The sequence below is a fragment of the Gymnogyps californianus genome, chromosome 2 (assembly GCF_018139145.2).
Source record: "Gymnogyps californianus isolate 813 chromosome 2, ASM1813914v2, whole genome shotgun sequence".
NCBI classification, from domain to species: domain Eukaryota; kingdom Metazoa; phylum Chordata; class Aves; order Accipitriformes; family Cathartidae; genus Gymnogyps; species Gymnogyps californianus.
The window spans coordinates 8603040-8624183 of record NC_059472.1 but is presented as its reverse complement, the minus strand read 5'-3'; the positions used below and the strand labels follow the sequence as shown (position 1 = coordinate 8624183).

General features: G+C 41.0%; 1 protein-coding gene across 1 annotated transcript in view; it reads left to right on the top strand.

Annotated features, from left to right (window-relative positions):
• The window catches only part of TG (thyroglobulin), a 160291-nt gene that overhangs the window by 138685 nt on the left and 462 nt on the right, over positions 1 to 21144 (top strand). The window contains 3 exon segments of the mRNA XM_050891007.1: positions 2322 to 2426; positions 15479 to 15619; positions 16394 to 16584. Of these exon segments, the coding sequence (XP_050746964.1) occupies positions 2322 to 2426; positions 15479 to 15619; positions 16394 to 16584 (437 nt within the window).

The following is a 21144-nucleotide window of genomic DNA, read 5'->3' as shown; positions in this document are numbered from 1 at the left end:
CACCACCGTTACCCATGGGGCTATAATTCTTTAGACAGATCAGTAAGGTTTTAAGCCATAATAAACCACTGAAGGATTTAAATTTTAACCCTTCTTCCCATCCAGAGATACCTTCATATGGAGCTGTTATAACACAGGGCTATCACGTTTGGTCATCCATGTTCAGCCCAGGGCTAGGCGCGGTACAGGCACTGACTTTTGCAAAGCTATGATGGCTAGCACACCGCTTGCTCGCAGCAGGAATGCGATACACAAATAGCTCCTCTGGCTCTCAGCCTGCGAGCGCCCCGCAGCAGCCTCGGGGGCATAGGGATTACGATATGAGGCAAATGACTTGGCTAAGGAAAGAAGTGAATGGCTTAAAGAGTCACTATGAGCAAGCAGAAGGATGACTAGTGAAATCAGGACATCTGATGATAATCCTTTGCTTTAAACACTTTGGAAATTACTCCAGTTGCAGCAGAAAGGGAGGGGAGACAGCAGTTACACCAGTATCACATACATGGCGGAGAAAAGAGGGATTTGGTTCTGGTTTTTTGGTGTATGTTTGGTTGGTTGTTTGGTTTGGTTTGTTTTTTGGGGGTTTTTGGTTTTGTTTTTTTTTTAACAAAAAACCTACTACCAGCATAGATGTGTAACCCAAGAAAAGTTCTATGTCAGGAAGTTATAATTAATTGCTAAAGTTTTAACAGGATTATAAAGTGTGAGAAAGCAACATAAGTGGTTGTTATAAACTACATACATTGTGCATATTTTGTGGTTTTAAAACAGTTCCACTTTTAAAATTGTTTTAGCTGCAATTCTCTGGTATTTTTCCCAGGTATAAAATGAGTTTCATTTTCTTTTTCTTTCCTTTTTTTTTTTTAACTCTGGTATTCCATGCCTGTAAGAAATAGCTATTTCATTTTTGTAGTTACTATTTTTTTTTTTTTTTTTTTACTTCCTCAGAATAGCTGACTTTTTCCCCCACATAGCACCAACAGAGAATCAGTTTTAAGTGGCGAAATGTATCTCAAAGCATTTCTCGAGAACTGATGCTCTCCACAGACTCCCTAGTTTTCAAAGACCATCTGCTCCTCTAAAACCCCATGCTGGTAGGCATGTGAAGAACAGTAATTTTCATTTCATATGGGTGTTGTCAACCATAACTGTCAAAGAGTATTGTGGTCAGTCAGCCCATAGCTTGTGGTCTCACAGATGGGCTTAAAATACACTCTGCTGAACCAAGATAGCTACCCAAACAGTGCCTTTCATAATCACACTAGTTAAATATAGCAACATGTTTTTATGCTTCTCTGACACTGTTCTTTCTTACCATCAGTCATTCTTTTTTTACCTACCAAGTTTGAAGGAGCAGCTACTGTTTCAGATTCACTAGACTGAGAATTGAAACCTCCCACTTCCGCAGCAGATACGTTTGTGTGTGCTCATGTGGTTATGGATATCTAAACACGCAAAGAGTGTGCTGAGTCTTCAGGCACATGTAGAATGAGAAGTGGTGATATGTGTATATATAATATTGCCTTGAGGAATCACAACGAGGTATCTTGCAGTAAGGTGTCCTGTCTTCTGCCTGCCCCTCTTGAACTGCTTGTGCTCCTTCCAGCTACTGCTCACCCCACCTTCCAGCCCCACTTCTTGGGGCAATGGAAGCTAGGAAGGTTTGGATACATTTGCTTCACTCATACCTTTGCATTGCAATACCTGGTGATAAATTGATCATTTAACTATCTCATTGCACTCTTCTTGTTTAACCTTTCTCTCGCAGACATACTGCACCAGATATTCCATATTGATAAGCCCTGCCAGAGGCCCTGGAGGATATCTCCAGAAGTGGTCTCTTACCTCTTCCAGCTCTGGAAACTCTACCCAAAAAAATCACACAGATCCAAATGCAGAAATGATATTATTGATCCTTAACCCAGGCAATATATGAGTCCTTTTACTAGATGCCATCGCAACCTAGTGGTGCCAGAAGGAGCTTTATACTATTGCAAGCATGAGCCCCCATAAACTAGACTAAAATGGGATTGTTTTTTTGGCCAGGATTCTCCTTAGGTGTCAGTTCCTGTTTATTTAGTATCATTACCATTGTTCACCACTCCATAAAACAGCAATTTTAGTGAATTCTAAGCTGTAATGGGCTCATAGAGGGTGAATGTGGTTTCCCTCAGTGCACTTGAAGGCAGAGCTATGAGATGGTCTGGAAGATTTAAAGAAGGCTATCAATATAGAGAGAGGTCTGTCGGTTGTGGGGGTGGTTTCTTTCCTTTTTGCTGTTATGTGATTGTGTCTGTTCCCTGCTCCTCCTTTTTTATCAGTGACCAGTTTATCATGTGTCCCATCATAAACATGGCCAATCATTGGGCTGCCTCCAGAGGAAATGTCTTCATGTACCACGTACCTGAGAGCTCCTCACAGAGCAGGTAAGGAGATGTATTTTATTATGTTTCTTGGATTTAGAGTTTGCAAAAACAGGGCTATCTGTTTGGGCACCCTGTGGAGTAAATGGATAGATGGAGGTACCTCAGATAAACAGTTTGGATTAGCAAAGGAGGGATTGGGCTCTAATAGATTATTTCTCTCTGTTGACTATATAGGAATGTTGTTTCTGAACTGAGGCGCTTCAACTTAGATGTCTAAATTAAGTTTCCCTTTTCCAACTTACCTACCTTTGCCAGCTCCAGAGAGCCTTTTAGATTTCTACTCTATATCTGATAAATCTTCCACAAAGAGCCAGAAGGTGGTCTAAGTCATCGGGAGTCCACAGCTCTCAAGGTAAACGGGGTAACGTTTTCTAAGGACTCAACATTAATTTAACACTGCCCCCTTTTGAAGTCAGTGCAGTTGTACCGCAGTTACACTGACGCCTCCAGCATGGACAGGGTCTGGGATTTATTCCTTCCTGCTCCAGCACCGTGACTTGTGATCAGCCGGCAGACTGTCTCATGGGAGGGAAAATATGTTTGAACACAGGCATTTGCAGACTCAGGCTCTATGTCATCCTTCATGTTAGAAGCTTGCTTGAAAAATTTTCAGAGGGAGAAGCTGTATTGTATTTTAGACAGAAAGGTCTAAATGCCGGTGGGAGATGCACGTGCCTTGTTCCCTTGGGCACAGAACAAGCTGGTAGTCAGCGGCTATTAAGGTGACCTTCCCTGGTTTTATTTTAGACCCAGCCCCTTCCAGAAGTCAGGATGAGACACTGAGGTTTGCAGGCAGTGGTCAGCACTTTGGGCTGCTATGTGACACCCCACGGTAGCTCCTGGTCCCTTCTGAGTGATCAGAAACTGCAGGGACAGTAGCCCCTCCTGTCCCCTGGATCCACACATTAGGGCAGCAAAGCACAGAGGGATGCTTACCTTCTAATTGTTTCTTTATGAGGGAGCAGTGCTTGGCCCCTGCTCCCTGTACGGCCCCATACCTCTCTCCGAGAACGATTTTTGAGACCCTTTCCTTCTCTTCAGGTTTTCTCCGAAAGGGCTCAGGGGAGGGACAGCGGGTTCCTACTGGCACCATTTGATACTGTGGAGTTCCCTGTGAACTACGTGGTATTTTTCCTTTCCTGATAGCATAGTGAAAAAGCATTTGAAAGAAACCAGCCAAGATCTAGGTTATAGATGAAGGCCATTATGCTGCGGTAACACAGTCTCGTTTTCTTTTTAGCTGAGAAGTTAATCCTTGGGGAGCTGTTATTTCACTGGCAGCTCCAGCGGGAATGTTCGCAGTGCTCAGTTTGGCTACTGATAGGCTTAGATAAGTGACTTTTACAAGGCTCCAAACAGGGCTGAGCTATGGTATGCCAAAAATCCAGCCACACAAAAAGAAAAGATGTGTTCTCAAATTAGCTAGTGAGTTTTCTCTTGCTTTGGAGAATGATAGTGACCCAGTCATCTACGATAAGATCTTATTTGAAAGTAGGTGAAATAGTACTTACTTATACAACTTAGACTCACTGGCTTTGAGGCAGTGATTTTGAATCGATGACAATTTCCTCTTCTATCTAGCCCTATTTAAGATTTCTGTTGTGCTCGTGTTATTTAGCTCTCCTCACACTCTCCAGTGCAGTAGTAGTTTACATAGCACTTAGCTACACATTTTAATAATATTTACATTGTCAGTGGTCTTCTAAGCTAATTACTTTAAAGTTTAGTGCAAAACTTATTAGTTTGCTTTTTCGTAACCCTCTTTAAAAGAACAAACAAAGCCAGTATGCTGTCTGAAACTTGTGGGAAAGTGAGGCAGAGGATCAAATGCCTTAAGCTAAGCTACTTGCAAGGAGAAATGGGCCCAAATTGGTATGCTGTGTTTACATTCTTACTCCTTTTGTCTTTATTTATGCTTAAGTACCGTTAAAATAAATGTTATTTAGGTTGCAAAGGCAAGCACTTAAACACAAATTGCAGAATTCAGCTTGTCCGTGTACTGAAGGATCTCATTTGACACTACGACGTGACTTCATGAAGTGATACCCTCATTTTCCCGAGGGACCCCACACTAGGTCCTCTGCTGAATATACTGCGAGTTTTTTGTTTAAACATTGTTGTCATTCATTCCTAAATTAATCTTTCCTTATTCTTCATCCCAGTTTTGCCATGTGACCTTTCTCTCTCACCCTCCCTACAGCAGTTCCCCCTCCATATAGTATACGTGCATTGCAGGCTGTCCAGCAGCCTCACTGCATGCCAAAGATGTGATGCTGTTGAGGGTAGGAGCTTCACATGGGAGAGTGGCCTTAACTGCTAAAAACTGAGAAACCATCAGTAATCTGAAACCAACAAAACAGTGTTTGGGAATATTCTTGGCGATTTGCCCTACCAGATTAAAACCAATGATGTCCATGAAACAGCCTTCAAGTAGAATATATAAACTAATCTTGGGGAAAGATCTGGCAACCATGTCACCAACTCCCAAGGGACTTCCCTAACCACTGGAGTAATGAGTCCTGACAGTTCTCAAGTTCTTTGAAAATCGTGACTCTTCTTAGGAGTTGGAACAGAGGCAGATACTCTGCCAAGTAACCTACAGCTGAGGCTGAAAGGTGGGATGTGTGCGTTTGAACTTGCTCAGCAGAAGTAAGAACTGAATCTGGGACCCTGCAAACATTCTAGCTATTAAATTCCTGAATAGAAGAACCCTGTTACAGCCATTTCTTTCTGTGAATGAATGCAATAACCAACAGTATGCTTTGCACATAGTAGTCATGTACAGGATATTCTGTGAGTACACATACTGGATCAGATCCCCCTCAGTGCGCTGTACCTAGAGGAACACCCCGTTAGATATTCCCGATCACTCATAGGCATTTCACGGAAAAATGATTTCTCAGCCCGTTTGATATTGAATCACATCTGGGTTTACTGAGATACAGATCTCTGCTTGTAAAAATGGAAACTTCTGTAGTATTATGTCCATTGGGTAACACCAGAGATGAAATAATGATTTTTTGGTCTTTGGTGTCTAAATTCTTCCTAAGATGTCAGTTTACACAGGGTATGGACCTTTCCCTCTTTGTGTTTGTTATCTATGTCATAAAGATTAAGATGATAATATAATTATATATTATCTACAATAACTACTAATAGCTACCTCACAGGGGTATTGGAAAGAGAAACACATTAAAATAATACTGTGTTCAGATAACTACAAAAATGGAAGACTATTTACTCTTAGATAAAATATTCTGGCTGGGGCAATGGCCATTCACTAATTAAGATAAGGCACAGTATAGCAACACATTCTCCAATTTCTACTCTGTCACCTCTCTCCTACTTTATGTGTGTCTCCCAAAATGTTTAACAGAACAGAGAGTTAAAATGTAGAGATGAACAAGTACTGGTATTTCCTCTTGTTTCACATGGAGCAGTCCCTTAATAACTCACAGAAAGATAAACAAGAGGGAGGGAGAAGTCAGCCAGTAAAGACAGACCCAACTGCAATGATGCAAAGTAGACAAAAAGTCAGTAAACAGGGAGGAATTTTTACCAGTAAAAGTCAATTAGCAAAAGTTTGTCTCAAAACTGGATGTTTCTAAAATGTATACACATACATATGCTCAAGCATGCATAGATACAGGGGTAGGATTAAAAAGCCCACTCTAAACTGATGTCTATGACATATGTGGAAAATCACATAAACCCATGAACCAACAGTTTTCATATAGATGAATGGATCTTGCAGAGAGCGAACTAATATCTCCTTCCACGTGGTAGCATTCTCCCAAGCTTGGCGTGACACCGTGTCTGCTTTAGTCTTCAGTTCCCATTTGAATAAGGAGCAGGATGCGTAGCCAACTCCTGCATTAATGATTTGTGGTAAAAATATATACATAACCCAGATGCCATTTTCTCACTCTCTTTTTGAGAACACTTAGGCCTTGGAGTAAACATTTATTCTAAACAATGCAGGAGGAATGTGACTGCTCAGCATTGCCTAGGATTAGTGGGGAGGGCTGGAGTATAGCTTTAGTTACAGTAAAGAAATATGTGATGGGAGCAGTATGTTTTGACAAGGATAATATTATTAACTGTACAGAGATTTGCCTCGTTAACCCTTCAAGAGGTTTCTGGGTGATTTTTGCATATTATATGAAGTAGCACTGCTTGCCATGCCAGCATAGTTTCCAAGTCACACTGTGGTGCCAAATGTGATGTCTTAAAGACGGTGGATAAAAATCAGTGCTCTGCTCGCTGAGGAGGCCAGATCATCAGCTGCAGCAGGATGGCAAAGCATCATTATTGTCATTGAAGGGGTCTAAACTGAGACTTAATGAGACTCTATCTTACAGTTATTAACATTACCATAATAATAGTCGCAAAAGCTTTTGTTAACTATTGTGCACTGGACAGATTCATCCAAGATTAATTGAGCTGCTCTCTGTTTTGAGTCATTTTAGTTGGGGCTGTCTTTACCTCCTGACTATGCACTCTTGTGTACGTTGGTGTGAGTTGTTAAAAGACCGCTCCATGCCAATGCTCACATAGTTGGCTTGATTTCGGTGACACTTTTTATGATTCCTGTAACTGAAGGCAAGAACTCCTGACTGATAAAAAAAAAAAGATTGTGTATAAAGCCATTCAACTACGTGAAGTATTTTCGTTTTCTGTTTATTATAGATGCTGTGCTAATTCTGGCTGTTCTTAATATCCCTTTAATTAAAGAAACTTCTTCTACTCTTTTGATTTTGTAATAATCATATCCCTGTCCTTTAATCTGTCCACCACTTGTTGTCCACTTGAGGCTCTTCTCCTGACTGTAGCTGCTAGTCCATTAGTACCAACTCCCCATAGGCTGGGCGGCCACAGTGTGAACTGGGTGCTGTGGAGGCAGACAGAAAGTTATGTCTCTGGGCTTCAAAGAAACTCATCTAAACACAGAGGGTGGATAAGGCACCGGAGAAGTGGTAACAAGAACAACAAGATGCACGTTGCCTCCATAGCTGGGCAGGCACCACAATTGCCTTAGGTAGCTACGTACACTAGCTGCAACAACAGCTTGTCATTTTTCTCTATAAAGCTGTACTCCCTGTCATCTCCTGAAAGTTGTTGTTTTGCTCTTCTTGTTGGAGTTGCCTCTCATCCCTCTGGCCTTATCCGTTGCATTATGCCAGCTGCAGCTATGAAAACACTCTCCCACTGATTCAACCACATCATGCCATTCTCAAGTCTTTAGACAGTTTCTGTGTTGCAAAAAGCTTGAGGTCTAGACAATTTGATTTTTCTTCCAATGCAGTGATTTAGAGGCCTTAATCATTCAGTAGATTTTTTCAGATTTTGGAAATTAGCGATAAATATGCAAAGGCAAAGTACCAAGATCAGGAAAAAACAGAAATCACCTTTAAATTAACCAAAATTCAGCTAAAAGACTCAGAAAAGCACAAAGCAATTTTTGGAACTGCATGTGCTGCACTGGGACAGGCTGTTCCCACAAAACGTAATCTAGAAGATAAGCACAAAGTCCGTATACCTAGAGAGACCTTCCTTGGTGCTCTGGGGTCTTTGGATGGACACATCACCTTTTTAAGGAAATTCATCCATTCATTCAGCTCAGGAGTAAGGCATACTGAACAAACGCATGAATTTCTGTCCCCCAAAGATGCACTCACGTGTCAACATGCCTATTACTAGGTTTTTTATATCGTAATTCCCTGACAAAATTCTGTAATCTCTGTTATGTAGGAGTTCTGACAAGATGGTAAAAGTGCTTTCTTCCTGCATTAAGATCTATGATTTTTTTTTTTTTCCCAATTAATGTGAGCTTTCAGGTTCTTGAATTTATTATCTGCTACTTCAGTTTTATTTTCTTCAATTGGCACAGCTATAATGCAAAGTAGAACATCACATGTATTGGGAGTAATCCAAGTGGAAAAGACACAGCAAACTCCAGGATACTTCTGCAAGTCACATGTATCTATAGGGCTTTTTTGGTACAAAGGTGGATAAACTTGGCAGTTTAATCCCGTTAGGAGTTAAGCTTTTTCCATATGTCCTGATTTTCCTGAAAAGAAGAAAGAAAGAAAAATGTTCATCTGTTTTTCACATGCTTTCCCCCATTTGTTTGGCAGGACTTTGTAATGTGAGGAGACACAATGAGCCAAATGCATCCCTAGAACTGCAGAGGTCACACCAGGCCTTACAGTGGCTCATTAAATTTCTATAAATATCCAGCTATCCTTTGATTATTTCTTTCTCTCTGCAATCACATACCATTTCCTTTTCTAAGATGTATGGTTATATATAATGTTTTTTTAAATTATTTTTGCTTATCATCGAACTGAACGTTTCAGTCCAGGCAAAGTGCAGCGTTGGTAGGCTGCTCCTCTCCCATGACATTAATGAGATGGTGCCTGTTAACAGCTTAGGGTGCTTGATCCCACTCTGCAAATCTGCTGGTATTAATATGAAGAGAATGTAGACGTGTGCAAACAATCACATTTAGTACTTCCAATACTTCTTGCAAAAATTGAAAATAAACACAGAACGGGTCCACAAGATCATGCAGGCTGTGGCATTTTATATATAAATCATATCTTCTTCTCCAGGGACATGGTTGTTATGAAATCCTATCTCGACTCAAGTCAGCAGGAGATTTTATCACCAACTCTATGAGTCTGTGTTTCCTGTATGCTGTTCAATCCAATCAGCACGTAAATGACCTATTCTCAGCAAAGCCATGTGACAGTGGAGAGACGTTTTGTTTTGTTTTCCTAGATCATAGTGATAGGCCTACCGTGCCGATGGGATACTGAACAGGGTCTTGAATATGAGGTTAGGAGCTCAAAACTGTGATCTAACGTGAACAGAATTGTTAGAATGAGCAGTTATGCTCATAAAACCTTACATTTAAAAGATTAATGGTTTTCTTATCTCACAAATCTGTCGCAGGTCACCCGTATCTGCTGAGTCTAGTGACTAACATGAGTTTGAGTACACTATTTCTTCTACATTTCTCAGACAATCATTGTAGCTGAAACAAAATGAACAGCTCTCTCTATTTCATCTCCTGAAGAGGCTGAATTGCAGTGCTCTAGCTGAAGCGAAAGGTTTGTACAGGCATTGAAGAAGGAAGGAGTTGCCCAGTAGACCATTTATGACTGATGATGCTACTGTCCCCAATGTGATGGGGCTGGGAACTTAAGCCTCTGAAGTCATCTGCTTAAGTTTTTACTAGGCCTAGCTTACTGGGCTATGTAGCCTGGCTTCATATCACATAGGGTAATGGGAATTTTGGCCAACATCTCTAGTCAAAGCTGGAGGAGTCTGAAGATCATTTGAGGGTGTGGTGGGTTGGCCCTGGCTGGACGCCAGATGCCCCCAAGCCACTCTGTCACTCCCTTCCTCAGCTGGACAGGGGAGAGAAAATATAACAAAAGGCTCGTGGGTCGATATAAGGACAGGGAGAGACCACTCACCACTTACCGTCAGGTGCAAAACAGACTCGACTTGGGGAAATTGGTTTAATTTATTACCAATCAGATCAGAGTAGGATAATGAGAAACAAAACCGAATCTTAAAACACCTTCCCCCCACCCCTCCCTTCTTCCCAGGCTTAACTTTACTCCCTAATTCTCTACCTTCTTCCCCCGAGCGGCACAGGGGGATGGGGAATGGGGGTTGCGGTCAGTTCGTCACACATTGTCTCTGCCGCTCCTTCCTCCTCGGGGGGAGGACTCCTCACACTCTTCCCCTGCTCCAGCGTGGGGTCCCTCCCATGGGAGACAGTCCTCCACAAACTTCTCCAACGTGAGTCCTTCCCATGGGCTACAGTTCTTCATGAACTGCTCCAGCGTGGGTCCCATTCACGGGGTGCAGTCCTTCAGGAACAGACTGCTCCAGCGTGGGTCCCCCGTGGGGTCACAAGTCCTGCCAGCAAACCTGCTCCAGCGTGGGCTCCTCTCCCACGGGTCCACAAGTCCTGCAGGAGCCTGCTCCAGCGCAGGCTTCCCACGGGGTCACAGCCTCCTTTGGGCATCCACCTGCTCCGGCATGGGGTCCTCCATGGGCTGCAGGTGGATATCTGCTCCACCGTGGACCTCCATGGGCTGCAGGGGGACAGCCTGCCTCACCATGGTCTTCACCGCGGGCTGCAGGGGAATCTCTGCTCCGGGGCCTGGAGCACCGCCTCCCCCTCCTTCTTCACTGACCTTGGTGTCTGCAGAGTTGTTTCTCTCACATCTTCTCACTCCTCTCTCCAGCTGCAATGGCTGCTGTGCAGTAACTTTTCCCCTTTCTTAAATATGTTATCCCAGAGGCGCTACCACCGTCTCTGATGGGCTCGGCCTTGGCCAGCGGCGGGTCCATCTTGGAGCCGGCTGGCATTGACTTCACCAGACACAGGGGAAGCTTCTAGCAGCTTCTCACAGAAGCCACCTCTGTAGCCCTCCGCTACCAAAATCTTGCCATGCAAACCCAGTACAGGGGTTTTCAGACTTGGGCTTGAGAAATATGGCTGCTAGACTATATTTGTTCCAAACTTTTAATTCATTAAAAAAAACCAACCAAAAAACCAGAATGCCAAAACAGTATCCCTTGTGAAAAAGGGAGTGCTTGTGTCATAATATGGGCAGTAGACTGAGTACGTAAAATTGTGTAAAAAGGAGTATGAAGAAAATTGGCTGAAATTGTCTGTATGAATGAAGACAGAATGAATTTTGGAGTGAAAATATCGATTAAATTTCTCCCACATACTATTTAAGGTGTGGTGTCAGGTTCTTCAGCAGGTTTAAATTTCCGTTTGTGTGGTTCTCTTGCCTAGTTATCAGTAAAAAATTTTAAAACAAAAAGAAAAGGAAACTCATGGCCACACATTAGTTTCTTGTTCTAGAACATATATATTGGAAAAGTATACTGTTAATAGTTATCTGTGCTTTCAGAAGACTAAAATATCTATCGTTATTGGTCAATACAACTGAAAAGATTGATAAATAAATATCCCTTTGGTATGTTCACTAATGACAAACTGATTCTTCTTCAACTTGCTTTTTCATCCTGAGTAATTTACTGGTAACTCTGGCTGAACTCTAGCTAGAGTTATGTTTATCTTGTTATTTTAAAATTTAAATGATTAGACAGCAGTGGGGAGTTTGGTATTTTGGTATTGTATAGGATGTCATTTGAATTTTGAGTTAATTTACATTGGCTTCTCTCTGTGTGTGGAGTTTTAAAAAAGAACTAAAACCTGCATTAAGCCAACTAAGAATAGAAGCTGTGACTCAAATGGCTTTGAGATCAGCTGAAATTGTTACATTAGGAGAGTGAGGACTATTTTTAAACGAAAGAAAAGAAAAAGAGAAGTGTTAGGCTATAGTCAGTCATTAATCATCAAAATGAGTTTCCAGTATGAAATAATTAGCCAGATCCAGAACAAGGACAAAGTTCAAAATGAGATATATGTCCTAATTTACAATGAATCGCACTGTGAGGTCGCTGCAGCCCCAGCTCTAAGTTGTGCATTCAGTCCTAATGTAGAATAGCGGGGTGGTCTGCCAGATCATATTCTTCTGGTCTGACTGCCATGATTATGGATAGTCATTAATGATAATTCCATTTTGCAAACAAATTTTTAGAGGATTTCTGGGTTGGGTTTTTGTTGTTGTTGTTGTTGTTTGGGGTTTGGGTTTTTTTTACTGTTCCAAAAGCTTGTTCTTAAGATATTCACTTCAACTCTTGGAAATCTGGATTTATGCTCTATGCTCTGTTTGATTTGGAACAAGCATTTGAACCAAATCAACTATAACCTGGGTGTTTTTGTTCTGAATTCTGACTTTCTCATCTTTTACTCTTCCCTGTTGAAGCTGTTCTTCGTATGCGAAAGTAGCCACGGTTCTATAGAGAGAGCAGTGGAGTATCTGATGGCTAAGAAATCACTTTCTCTCTTTCTTACTTGGAAACATTTAAATGGAAACTCCATCTCAGGCTTAAGGAAAATTTTCTAAGAACTAATACCTTCCCAATTAAATGGGTTGGCACTGTGTAATGAAAATTCCCAGCAAGTGATATTTCAGGGTCTGCTGTTAAATTGTTGGCTATGAATTTCACAAAGTTTCTGATTTTACCACCTGTTTTTCTGTAAACTGAATAACTGAACTCCAGTAGTGCCTCCTTCTGAAGTGAAGTAATAATTCTCCAAGGGGAGCTCACTTCAGTGTGAACAAAGTGGTAGGGTCTGGCTCCTAGCTTCCCCATGGCTCAATTTACCAGTCATACTGTCATACTGTCACATAAGGAGAGCCGTGAATCTGTTTGTAAAAATGTTGACATCTTAAAAAGAAAAGGTATACACAGAGGATCTGAAGCGATACCTTTGCATGAAGTACTAGTCCCGTGAAGTCACCAAAGCCAAGATTTCATCTTTACACGTAACTACATTCACCGCTGTTATTAAAATAACAGATCTGTTCCTTGAAAAGGGACTTCTGTAGGGGATGTTAGTTGCTATTAGTTTGTCTTCCTTAAAAACACTTTAAAAATCCCTTTTGCCATTGTCTTGGCAGTCCTCCCTTTTATGAAACTGTCATCTGAAGTCCACCAGTTGCTGGGCTCTGCATTTCCCTGTTTAGAGTTGATGCTGTTGAGTGACCTATATGGCACCCTGGGGTATCAGGAGTGTAGTTTGGAGCAGCTCAGGAAATAAAAACCTCCCAGCAGAGCCATACATGCTTATCTGTCACTCCTTTCTTTCCCTCACTCCACTTCCAGTGAAAACAGTGTCACTACCTGGTGCTATCTTGAGTATGCTCAGAGCTCCTACAAGACTCCAAAATCCTTGTTTGGGTATTTCTGGTCATTTTGCACTCCCCTCTGGCAGTAATGGATGATGATCAGAGTTTGAGGGAGGAGACAGAAATGTTCCCCCGCTATTTTCCATCTAGCTGCCATCTAGATGTTTCACAGTTGTCTTTACCGCTGTTCTGTGCATGTATATATGTGCTCTTTCCCCTCTTAACCTTATGTTTTCTTTCTCATCCTCTTACTATTGATACTCACTGGCCAGGGTGTGGTACCATCAACCAGAAATATTGAAAGCAGCCCATGAAATTGTAGAGGTTTCTCCCACTTTATGTCTCTGTATCAAACACATTACGGTTGTACAAATAATTTCAATCCTAATAAGTTCTCTGTTTAGGAGTTTGCTGAATTTTAGTCTGGGCTGTGACCTCAACAGTTTTCACCTCTAGAAACATGTGGGCTGAGAACACAGTCTCATTTGGGGGGAAACCTTCTGTTCCAGCTCGCTCGTTTTAGCTTTAGAGCTAACCTCACCTCTGCTATGCCTTCCCTAAATGGATACATTTGTCCCTTCATTGCATCTCAGCTAATTTCATGTCCTCTATTCTATTCAAAAGTGACTCTTCATTGAAAAGAAAATAGCTCCTTTAAGTATATAGTACCTTTGCTGCAATACTGACGCTAAACATTGCTGTAATATACTGGGCCAAGCAAATTATTTTTAAAGCAAAACTATTAAACTATGATCTTGCTTAATTCTTCTATAAACATTTGGGGAAGAAAAATATGCTTTAATCTTGTTTCAGTTCTACATTTTTTTGGTGAATAATCTGTGAATAATTCACTTTCCAGATGCAAAGTATTACTGAGGTATTATGATAAGACTAAGGAAAATACAGCCTAAGATGTATTTCATTTAGAGGGTTGTGTGTTTGTTTTTCAAAATAGAGGCTTTGGTGCTACCACTCATAAAATGTAAAGGAGTCATCTTGCTTTCAGCCCACTTGCCCACGATGGTTTGAACTACAAGTCTTGTTCCATTGGAGGCAGTATCAGGGCCATATCAATGCTGCTGCCTTTCATGTTCAAAGATAAAATAGTTTCAGTTGTCCCACCTTTTGACAACAACCTCTGCAGCCACTGCAGACAAAATCTTGCTGAGTGTATCTAGGATTTGTTTATTCCTGCCTCACAGATGTCTGTTCCTTCTCCCAGGTCCCCTGATGCTGTCCACGTTCATGCAGCATTTAACCAAGTCAATAAGACCTTTGTCTAAATGTAGGATACCGAAAACGCAATTGGACCATACTAGAAATGTCTCCTTCTGAGCTGTGGTTCAAAGCTATGTGTTGAGCATAGTTTAGTTATAATTTTATTAGCAGAAGTTGGCCACTGTTTTTCTGGAGGACTTGAAGATATTGAGTTGTGTAACCTTTGCTACTAGGTCCTACAAGTGTTGTTGTCTTGCCTGGCAAGTCTTGTCTCTGAATTGTTGAAATATTCCTTATTATATGTGTTAATTATTACATGGAACTACACAACAATTGTTCTTTCTTAAATCTGATCTAAGTGATTATCTCAAGCTGTTTTGACTTGTTTGCCATATAAAACTTCAGGAGAACAGACTGTATGAACCAAAACTACCCAGCCAGCAGAGAAATTAGATTAAAACTACATCTAAGAGAAATCTTCATAAACATCTCCTATTACATCTTTCCTTATCCAAAGATTTGGGGCAGAATCCTGGCCCCAATGAAGTCAATGGAAAAACTCCAATTGCTGTTGAGAAGGGCCAGGGTTTTATTCCAAGTCTGTGAAATAAACCATAATTAACCTTCCATCACAGCTGCCAGATTCCATGTCACCACTTGCTTCCACTTTCTGAATTTAATTTTAGTGAAAATCTGTACAAAACTTAAGAGGCATTTAAGGAATAGCCAAGTAGCTTTCTCCCTCTATCACTTTCTCTTATATGCCCAGTTAATTTAGAAAATATGCCCTACTGCCTTCCACAATTTCCTTTTGTAACAAATATTAAAGACCTTGCATTAACTTAATGGCAAATTCTCCTTGTTATTGCTTGCTCTTCTTTTCTGTTCTGATTTGAAGAAGCCCCACAGCTCACCACACTCTAATTAATGGTCATTAATTATTTAAAATTCTGCTTTATTCTCTGAATTAAATTAGCTCCCTTTCTCCGCCAAATAAATAAATGATGTTTTTAATTATCTTTATATAATTTTTTTTTTTAGTTTAGGTCAGGAGCTCTTGCTGGATGTTCAGTATGCATTTGGACTGCCATTCTACCCAAAGTATGAAGAACAATTTACTCTGGAAGAAAAGAGCCTTTCCTTGCAAATTATGCAGTATATCTCCAATTTTGTAAACTCTGGGTAAGTATGTGACATTTAAGAATTGCTATGATTGGGGAGGGGGCGAGGAGTAGAGGGAACCTAGTCCAGGTCCTGCCCTCACTCTAGTAGCCTCCATTTCCTCTAGCAATTTGTAATCCTACAGAGGGGGCTTTGGTCAACACTGTTGGAAAGTCATGGCCAAGTTGTCAAGCAGATACCAAAGATTTGTAGTATGACACTTAGCTAGAAGTAATAGGAATTTTATCTCCATGGAGCAGCCGCAAATTCTACTTAAACATATGGGGGCTACAAAGGCCTTGGTGTTGTTTCCAGAGCTTAGTTCTAGGACCCCAATTCTGAAGTCTCTTGGCTAAGAGTTCCCTTATTCCCAGAAGACAGGGGAAAGCACATGAAGACACAATGCACCCTTTACCAACTACTCTGCGAATAACCCTCAGCTTTACTGTGCTGTGGCCATGCTCGAGAATGAGGAGTATCTCTGGAAAGCTAGTGTGGGAACTGTGACTTTACGTGCTTTTTAGAGTACTTTGGATTGCTTTGGAACCGAGGGCTGTTGAGGGTGTTCATAAGCCTGTGGCTATACAGGTTCTGTGTACCTGTTCCTTAGGAAGTGAACCAGAGTAACAAGTTACTGTCAGGTGAGACACCGTGAATGATTCGCCAGTCTGGACTGAATTGGAACCCTGCTGGTCAGAGGGACTGGATACACATTTCCTCGACCTAGCCGATTTCCTTCTGCATTTTACTGTTCATGTCATTGTTTTCTATCGATCATTTCTCCCGTTTCCTTAGAAATCCAAACTACCCTCACAGTTTCTCGAGAAGAATGTCAGGGGTGATGCCCCCCTGGCCTATGTATCTGCCAAATGATGATGGCGATAACTACAAGGAGTTCACTGTTTCCCTGCCGACTCTTAAAGGATTGAAAAAAGCAGACTGTTCCTTTTGGTCTGATTATATCAAAAGACTGAAAGCATCCACAGGTGAGTAGAGTGTTTCCTGTCATTAAATAAAACCTAAATTCTCTGCTTAATTTTTTCCTCTGACTGTAGTCCTGTTATGTCAGTGTGGAAAAATACTTTTCATAAATTAAACATCTTGCATTGTCCAGGGTATATAGTTAAGGCTCTCCTGAGACTGAAAGAATGCAACACTAAACAAATTTATTTTATAGCAGATAGTGTGTAATAAAGTTTCATTGTCCTGGAGTTAGAGCTAGAGAAATCTTCCTGCAGTGATGACAGAAGATACGATGAGGCTGTATCTTCTAATAGTTTGCTCTCTATTTCCAGTCATAATATAGACTTTGACTAAACTGGAAGACTAGGTATACGGGCCTCTTTTGTCTACTGGAAGCACCTAACATGAGAATGTTGAGATTCATATGACTTAGGAGGAGCACAATAACTTCTGTCCACTGTAAAGTTGTAACTGAGGCTTTAGATAAATCTCATGATGGATCCTGCATGCTTTGACTTCACACTAGATGGGTTTCTTTGGGTTTTTTATAGCTGTGCTGGTTATGCCCCTTGTATTTCTCCTTTGTCTCCATAAATTTCCATGCAGCTGTGAGATTCCTCAGTTTTTTCTTACTGCTTAGGACAGTAAAACCACCGCTGCTGAAATTTCAATCTGCTGCTCTGTCCTGAACACTCAATTTATTCTGGTAAATAGACTCCCCTTCATGTCTGTGTATCTTGTAAATAAATTTGGATAGCCTCAAGAAAAGCAGACAAAACCATCACTTTTTGTCAGGCAGAGATGTTTTGAATTATTATTGGAGGCCTGCAAGCTTACAAGTGTTTTTTATGTGCTAAGGACTCATCTTCACAGTGAACACAGTCCGGGCCCTTTCTGCTTTGGGGGGCAATTGCACTTCTGGGAACAAAATGTACTCCCCAAGACAGCAAGCTACCCAGACTATCTATGCCTGACAGACCATCTCAAATGGACTGAGGCTGATGTTTGAATGACACAAAGCTATAATGTCTCAGAACCATCAAGCTGGTGGTTCTGATACAAACACAAAGCATCAACGCTCTTGTTCAAGAGACAGCCTGAATCATTACTCATGGTCTTTCTTCAAAAGTGGACTCAAGATTTTGCTGTAGGCCTTTTCATCAGTTTCCTGGTATCCCTCAATGTCTTTCAAGCTCAGAGGGGATATTTTGATCTCTCCAATGGCTTTCTGCTGGTTGAGATATTCCTAATTTGCAAAGCTTGATTCTGATGTTTAAATAGTCCTGGGTATAGCTTCTAGATCTTTTGGGACTTCATCTCACAGCATTATGGCTGTGTAATGCCAGACTAAGTTGAAGTCTGCTCTGGCAGAATGACTGTTGACTGAGCACCACGGACAGAGGCTATTCCCAGCACTTAAAGAAAATCCCCCCAAAAGGTGGGAAAATATCTACCAGGGCAGATTGCTTTTGAGATGGAGAAGGTTTAAAACCACCCAAACTGGCATAAGAACACAGCAACATTCATGTACGGGTCAGTCCAACGGTCTGCCTAGCTCAATAGCCTGCCGTCATCAGTGGCCAAAACCAAATACTTGAACGTTAAACATAAAAATTGAGAGAGGGAGAGAAAAACACGCTGAAAGAGTTCACAAAGGTGAGTCAAATTTTTGAAAACAAGCCACACAGTGTGAGATTTATGGAGTATAGATTGTCAAGGAGAAGGTTTAAAAAGTACATGTCAACATGTTGTTCTGCAAGTAGAAGTGAGTACACCCTGCCTGCTCTTCAAGCCAGTATTTGCTTGTGTAGTAATGCATAGTAATGCAGCTACACGGTTGACTTCTACTAAATTCCATCTCATAGCGACTTTGGCTTGTCACTTTGCTTCGATAGTCATCTTTAATCTTATCTCACGCTGGAATACTGAAACTTCTCATACGACTTCTACTTAAATAGGCATCACATGAAGCCCATTTCTGCTCCAGACCTCAGCATGGGATAGTAACTTACAGAAACTCGTGCTGTGGGTCTCTTGATAACAATCTGAGCCCACCTCCTTGTGAAAAAAGATTCATAATATTCATCAGTTCAGCTAGAAGGACTGTATGAACTTCAGATGCTGATGGCTGATCACTTTCAATTTCTTTTTGAGAGGAGGTTGTGCTGAAATTCAGGCCAAAGCAGTGTCAGTTCATCAGTACAAGTTCATCACTTGCATTGCTCCCAAAAATTACATTCTGCAGGAGTGGACAAGTGAGACTGTAGAATGTGTTCACTCAAGAGAACTGAAATTTTTTTTTTTTTTAAAGTCCCAGGCATCATGTTGCTGCTTGGCTGATGTGCCTCCTTGCACCAGAGGTAGCTTGCTGTACCTCCCTTCAGCACTGAAGCATTGCACCTCTGTTGTTACTGGACTGCTCCGGACTCTGTTCCTGGAGTGCTGCCAGGCTGTCGTATGGGATCCTGGCAGTATGTTGGATGCTAAATTTGAGAGACCAATACTGCAAACCATTTTTAGATGATGTACCTTGCACTCCATCCTGAGGGGGAACTATTTGTCAGTCAGCTACTCTGAGATCCAGTCTAACACATACTTAGTGGAAAAAAGAGCAGTTTCCTGCCTTTCAATAATTATAAATCTTCATGATAGTGTTTTTGGATTGTATGATACACTGTTCATTCTGGCTGCTGAGTCTCAGTTGTGGGTTGCAATATGTGGCCTCATGCCAAGTAGATGGAGTTCACAAGTGTGGCAGCAAAAGGCATTGCTAATGAAACAATCCAGTTTTCACGTCCAAGTGCAAAGCTGTAGAGGGTCTATTCTGAGGCAATCTCAACGAACTGTGATGAATCCTGTTTTGTCTATGTCACCTCTTCCTTCAAATAAATATCTTTCCAGCTTCATATATCATCTGTGATCAATAAGCAAAAAAAAATCAACATATTTCAGTAAAATGGAGGAGAATTGGACAAACCAGTGATCATAAAATCTAACTGCAACTGGCTTTTCAAATTTTTTTCTTGATCTTTTGTTTACTGCCATGTGAAATGTCTTGACTTGGAAATGTCAAATTAGGGAAAACTAAAAGCTCAAAGCTCAATATCTCAGACCCTAGGTCTCAGTCCAACAGAAAACTGAGTTACTCTTAAACTCATAAATTGCATTTTCTGGAATAAAGCCTCTCATATTTAGAATCTCTTGTACAGCTGAAGTTACATGTCTTTTAGGTTATTCACTGCTGGATCTAGAAGCTGTTGTGTATATATCCAGCTTAATTTTTACCTGTAATTTTCTTTCCATTTAGTAAAAATATTGTCCAAGTTGAAGTAGGTGTTTCATTTTGCCATCAGACTGCAATATTTAATGACGGAATCTATCATTTGTTCCTGGCATATAATTGAAATGTATGTTGTCGTAATTGAAGATAATTTAACAAAAGTCATGTCATAAATGCAATGATTCTTCATGGTATTTACTGGCAGTGCCTTTACCAATTATGGAGGAAAGTTTGAATCTGTTTCATTGCAGATGATCTGTAAGTCTGTTGAAGTTTTGTTTGAAACCAGTTTGTAAAGTTGGGATTTTGGGGGGCAGTTTACCTGGGGAATTATGAAAGTGACAGTGCTTGAAAAGGTTTGGGTTTAGTAAATGGAGTTCCCATGGCTGCATTTCAAAGACATGCTTTATATTCTGATTCATGATGGTTTCCATGGGAAACATCAAAATGAGAAACGAGAAGAGTGGCCATTGTGGAAAAAAGCTGTGGATGGCTTTTTCCAGGGAATGTGTTAACAACTTGAAATTCAGTTAAAAACAGGAGCTCCAGAATGTTTATGCATATTCAGACAGTATGTCTGAATGCTAAAATTCCCCTTGCGTAGTGTGGTGGACTGCGCTGCCTAACAGTGAGTCCCTTTATCAGAGGCCTCTCACTGCATCCCAAACGGGTAGACTTGGATCCAGTCTACATCTCTTCCTCATCTAACTGGTATCTAAACAGAACCAGTTCTCCTAAAATAAGTGCTTCTGTAAGCAGTGTTGCAATTGGGGAAAACGAGATACCTTTAGTGTCTCCAAAGTGAAATCTTGTCTGCCTAACTCATGTGCCTAAATTTAGAGATTTAGGCATACTTTACATGTCCAGGTTAGCCAGACTGGATCCCGCCTGTAGAAAATTCAAAGACTAGCAAAGCTGAAGCCTTCTCCATTAGCTCTGAGACACCATGTGTAGCCACACAAGAGTCCAAATAAAGCGACAATGTTCATAGTTCAGACTTGAATCAAGACCGAATCAGGACTGTTGTGGTTAGCATTCATCTTTTACCCATTCTATTCACACCTTCTTTTTGGAAATCTCCACTAGAAAACAGATTCGTTTAGTATGAGGAACATCTGTGCAGCAATGAGAGCGCTCTGGCTAGGACACATTAAATAAACACCATCAGTACACTTTCTTGGCACAGTTTGGTGTTGAGGCAACTGCACTACTGAAATAAGGTGGAAGACTAAAATCATAGAAGGTAAAGAATAAGGAAGAAGAGATCAATCAGAGGTGGGTGCTTGGGGCTTTATGTATTCCA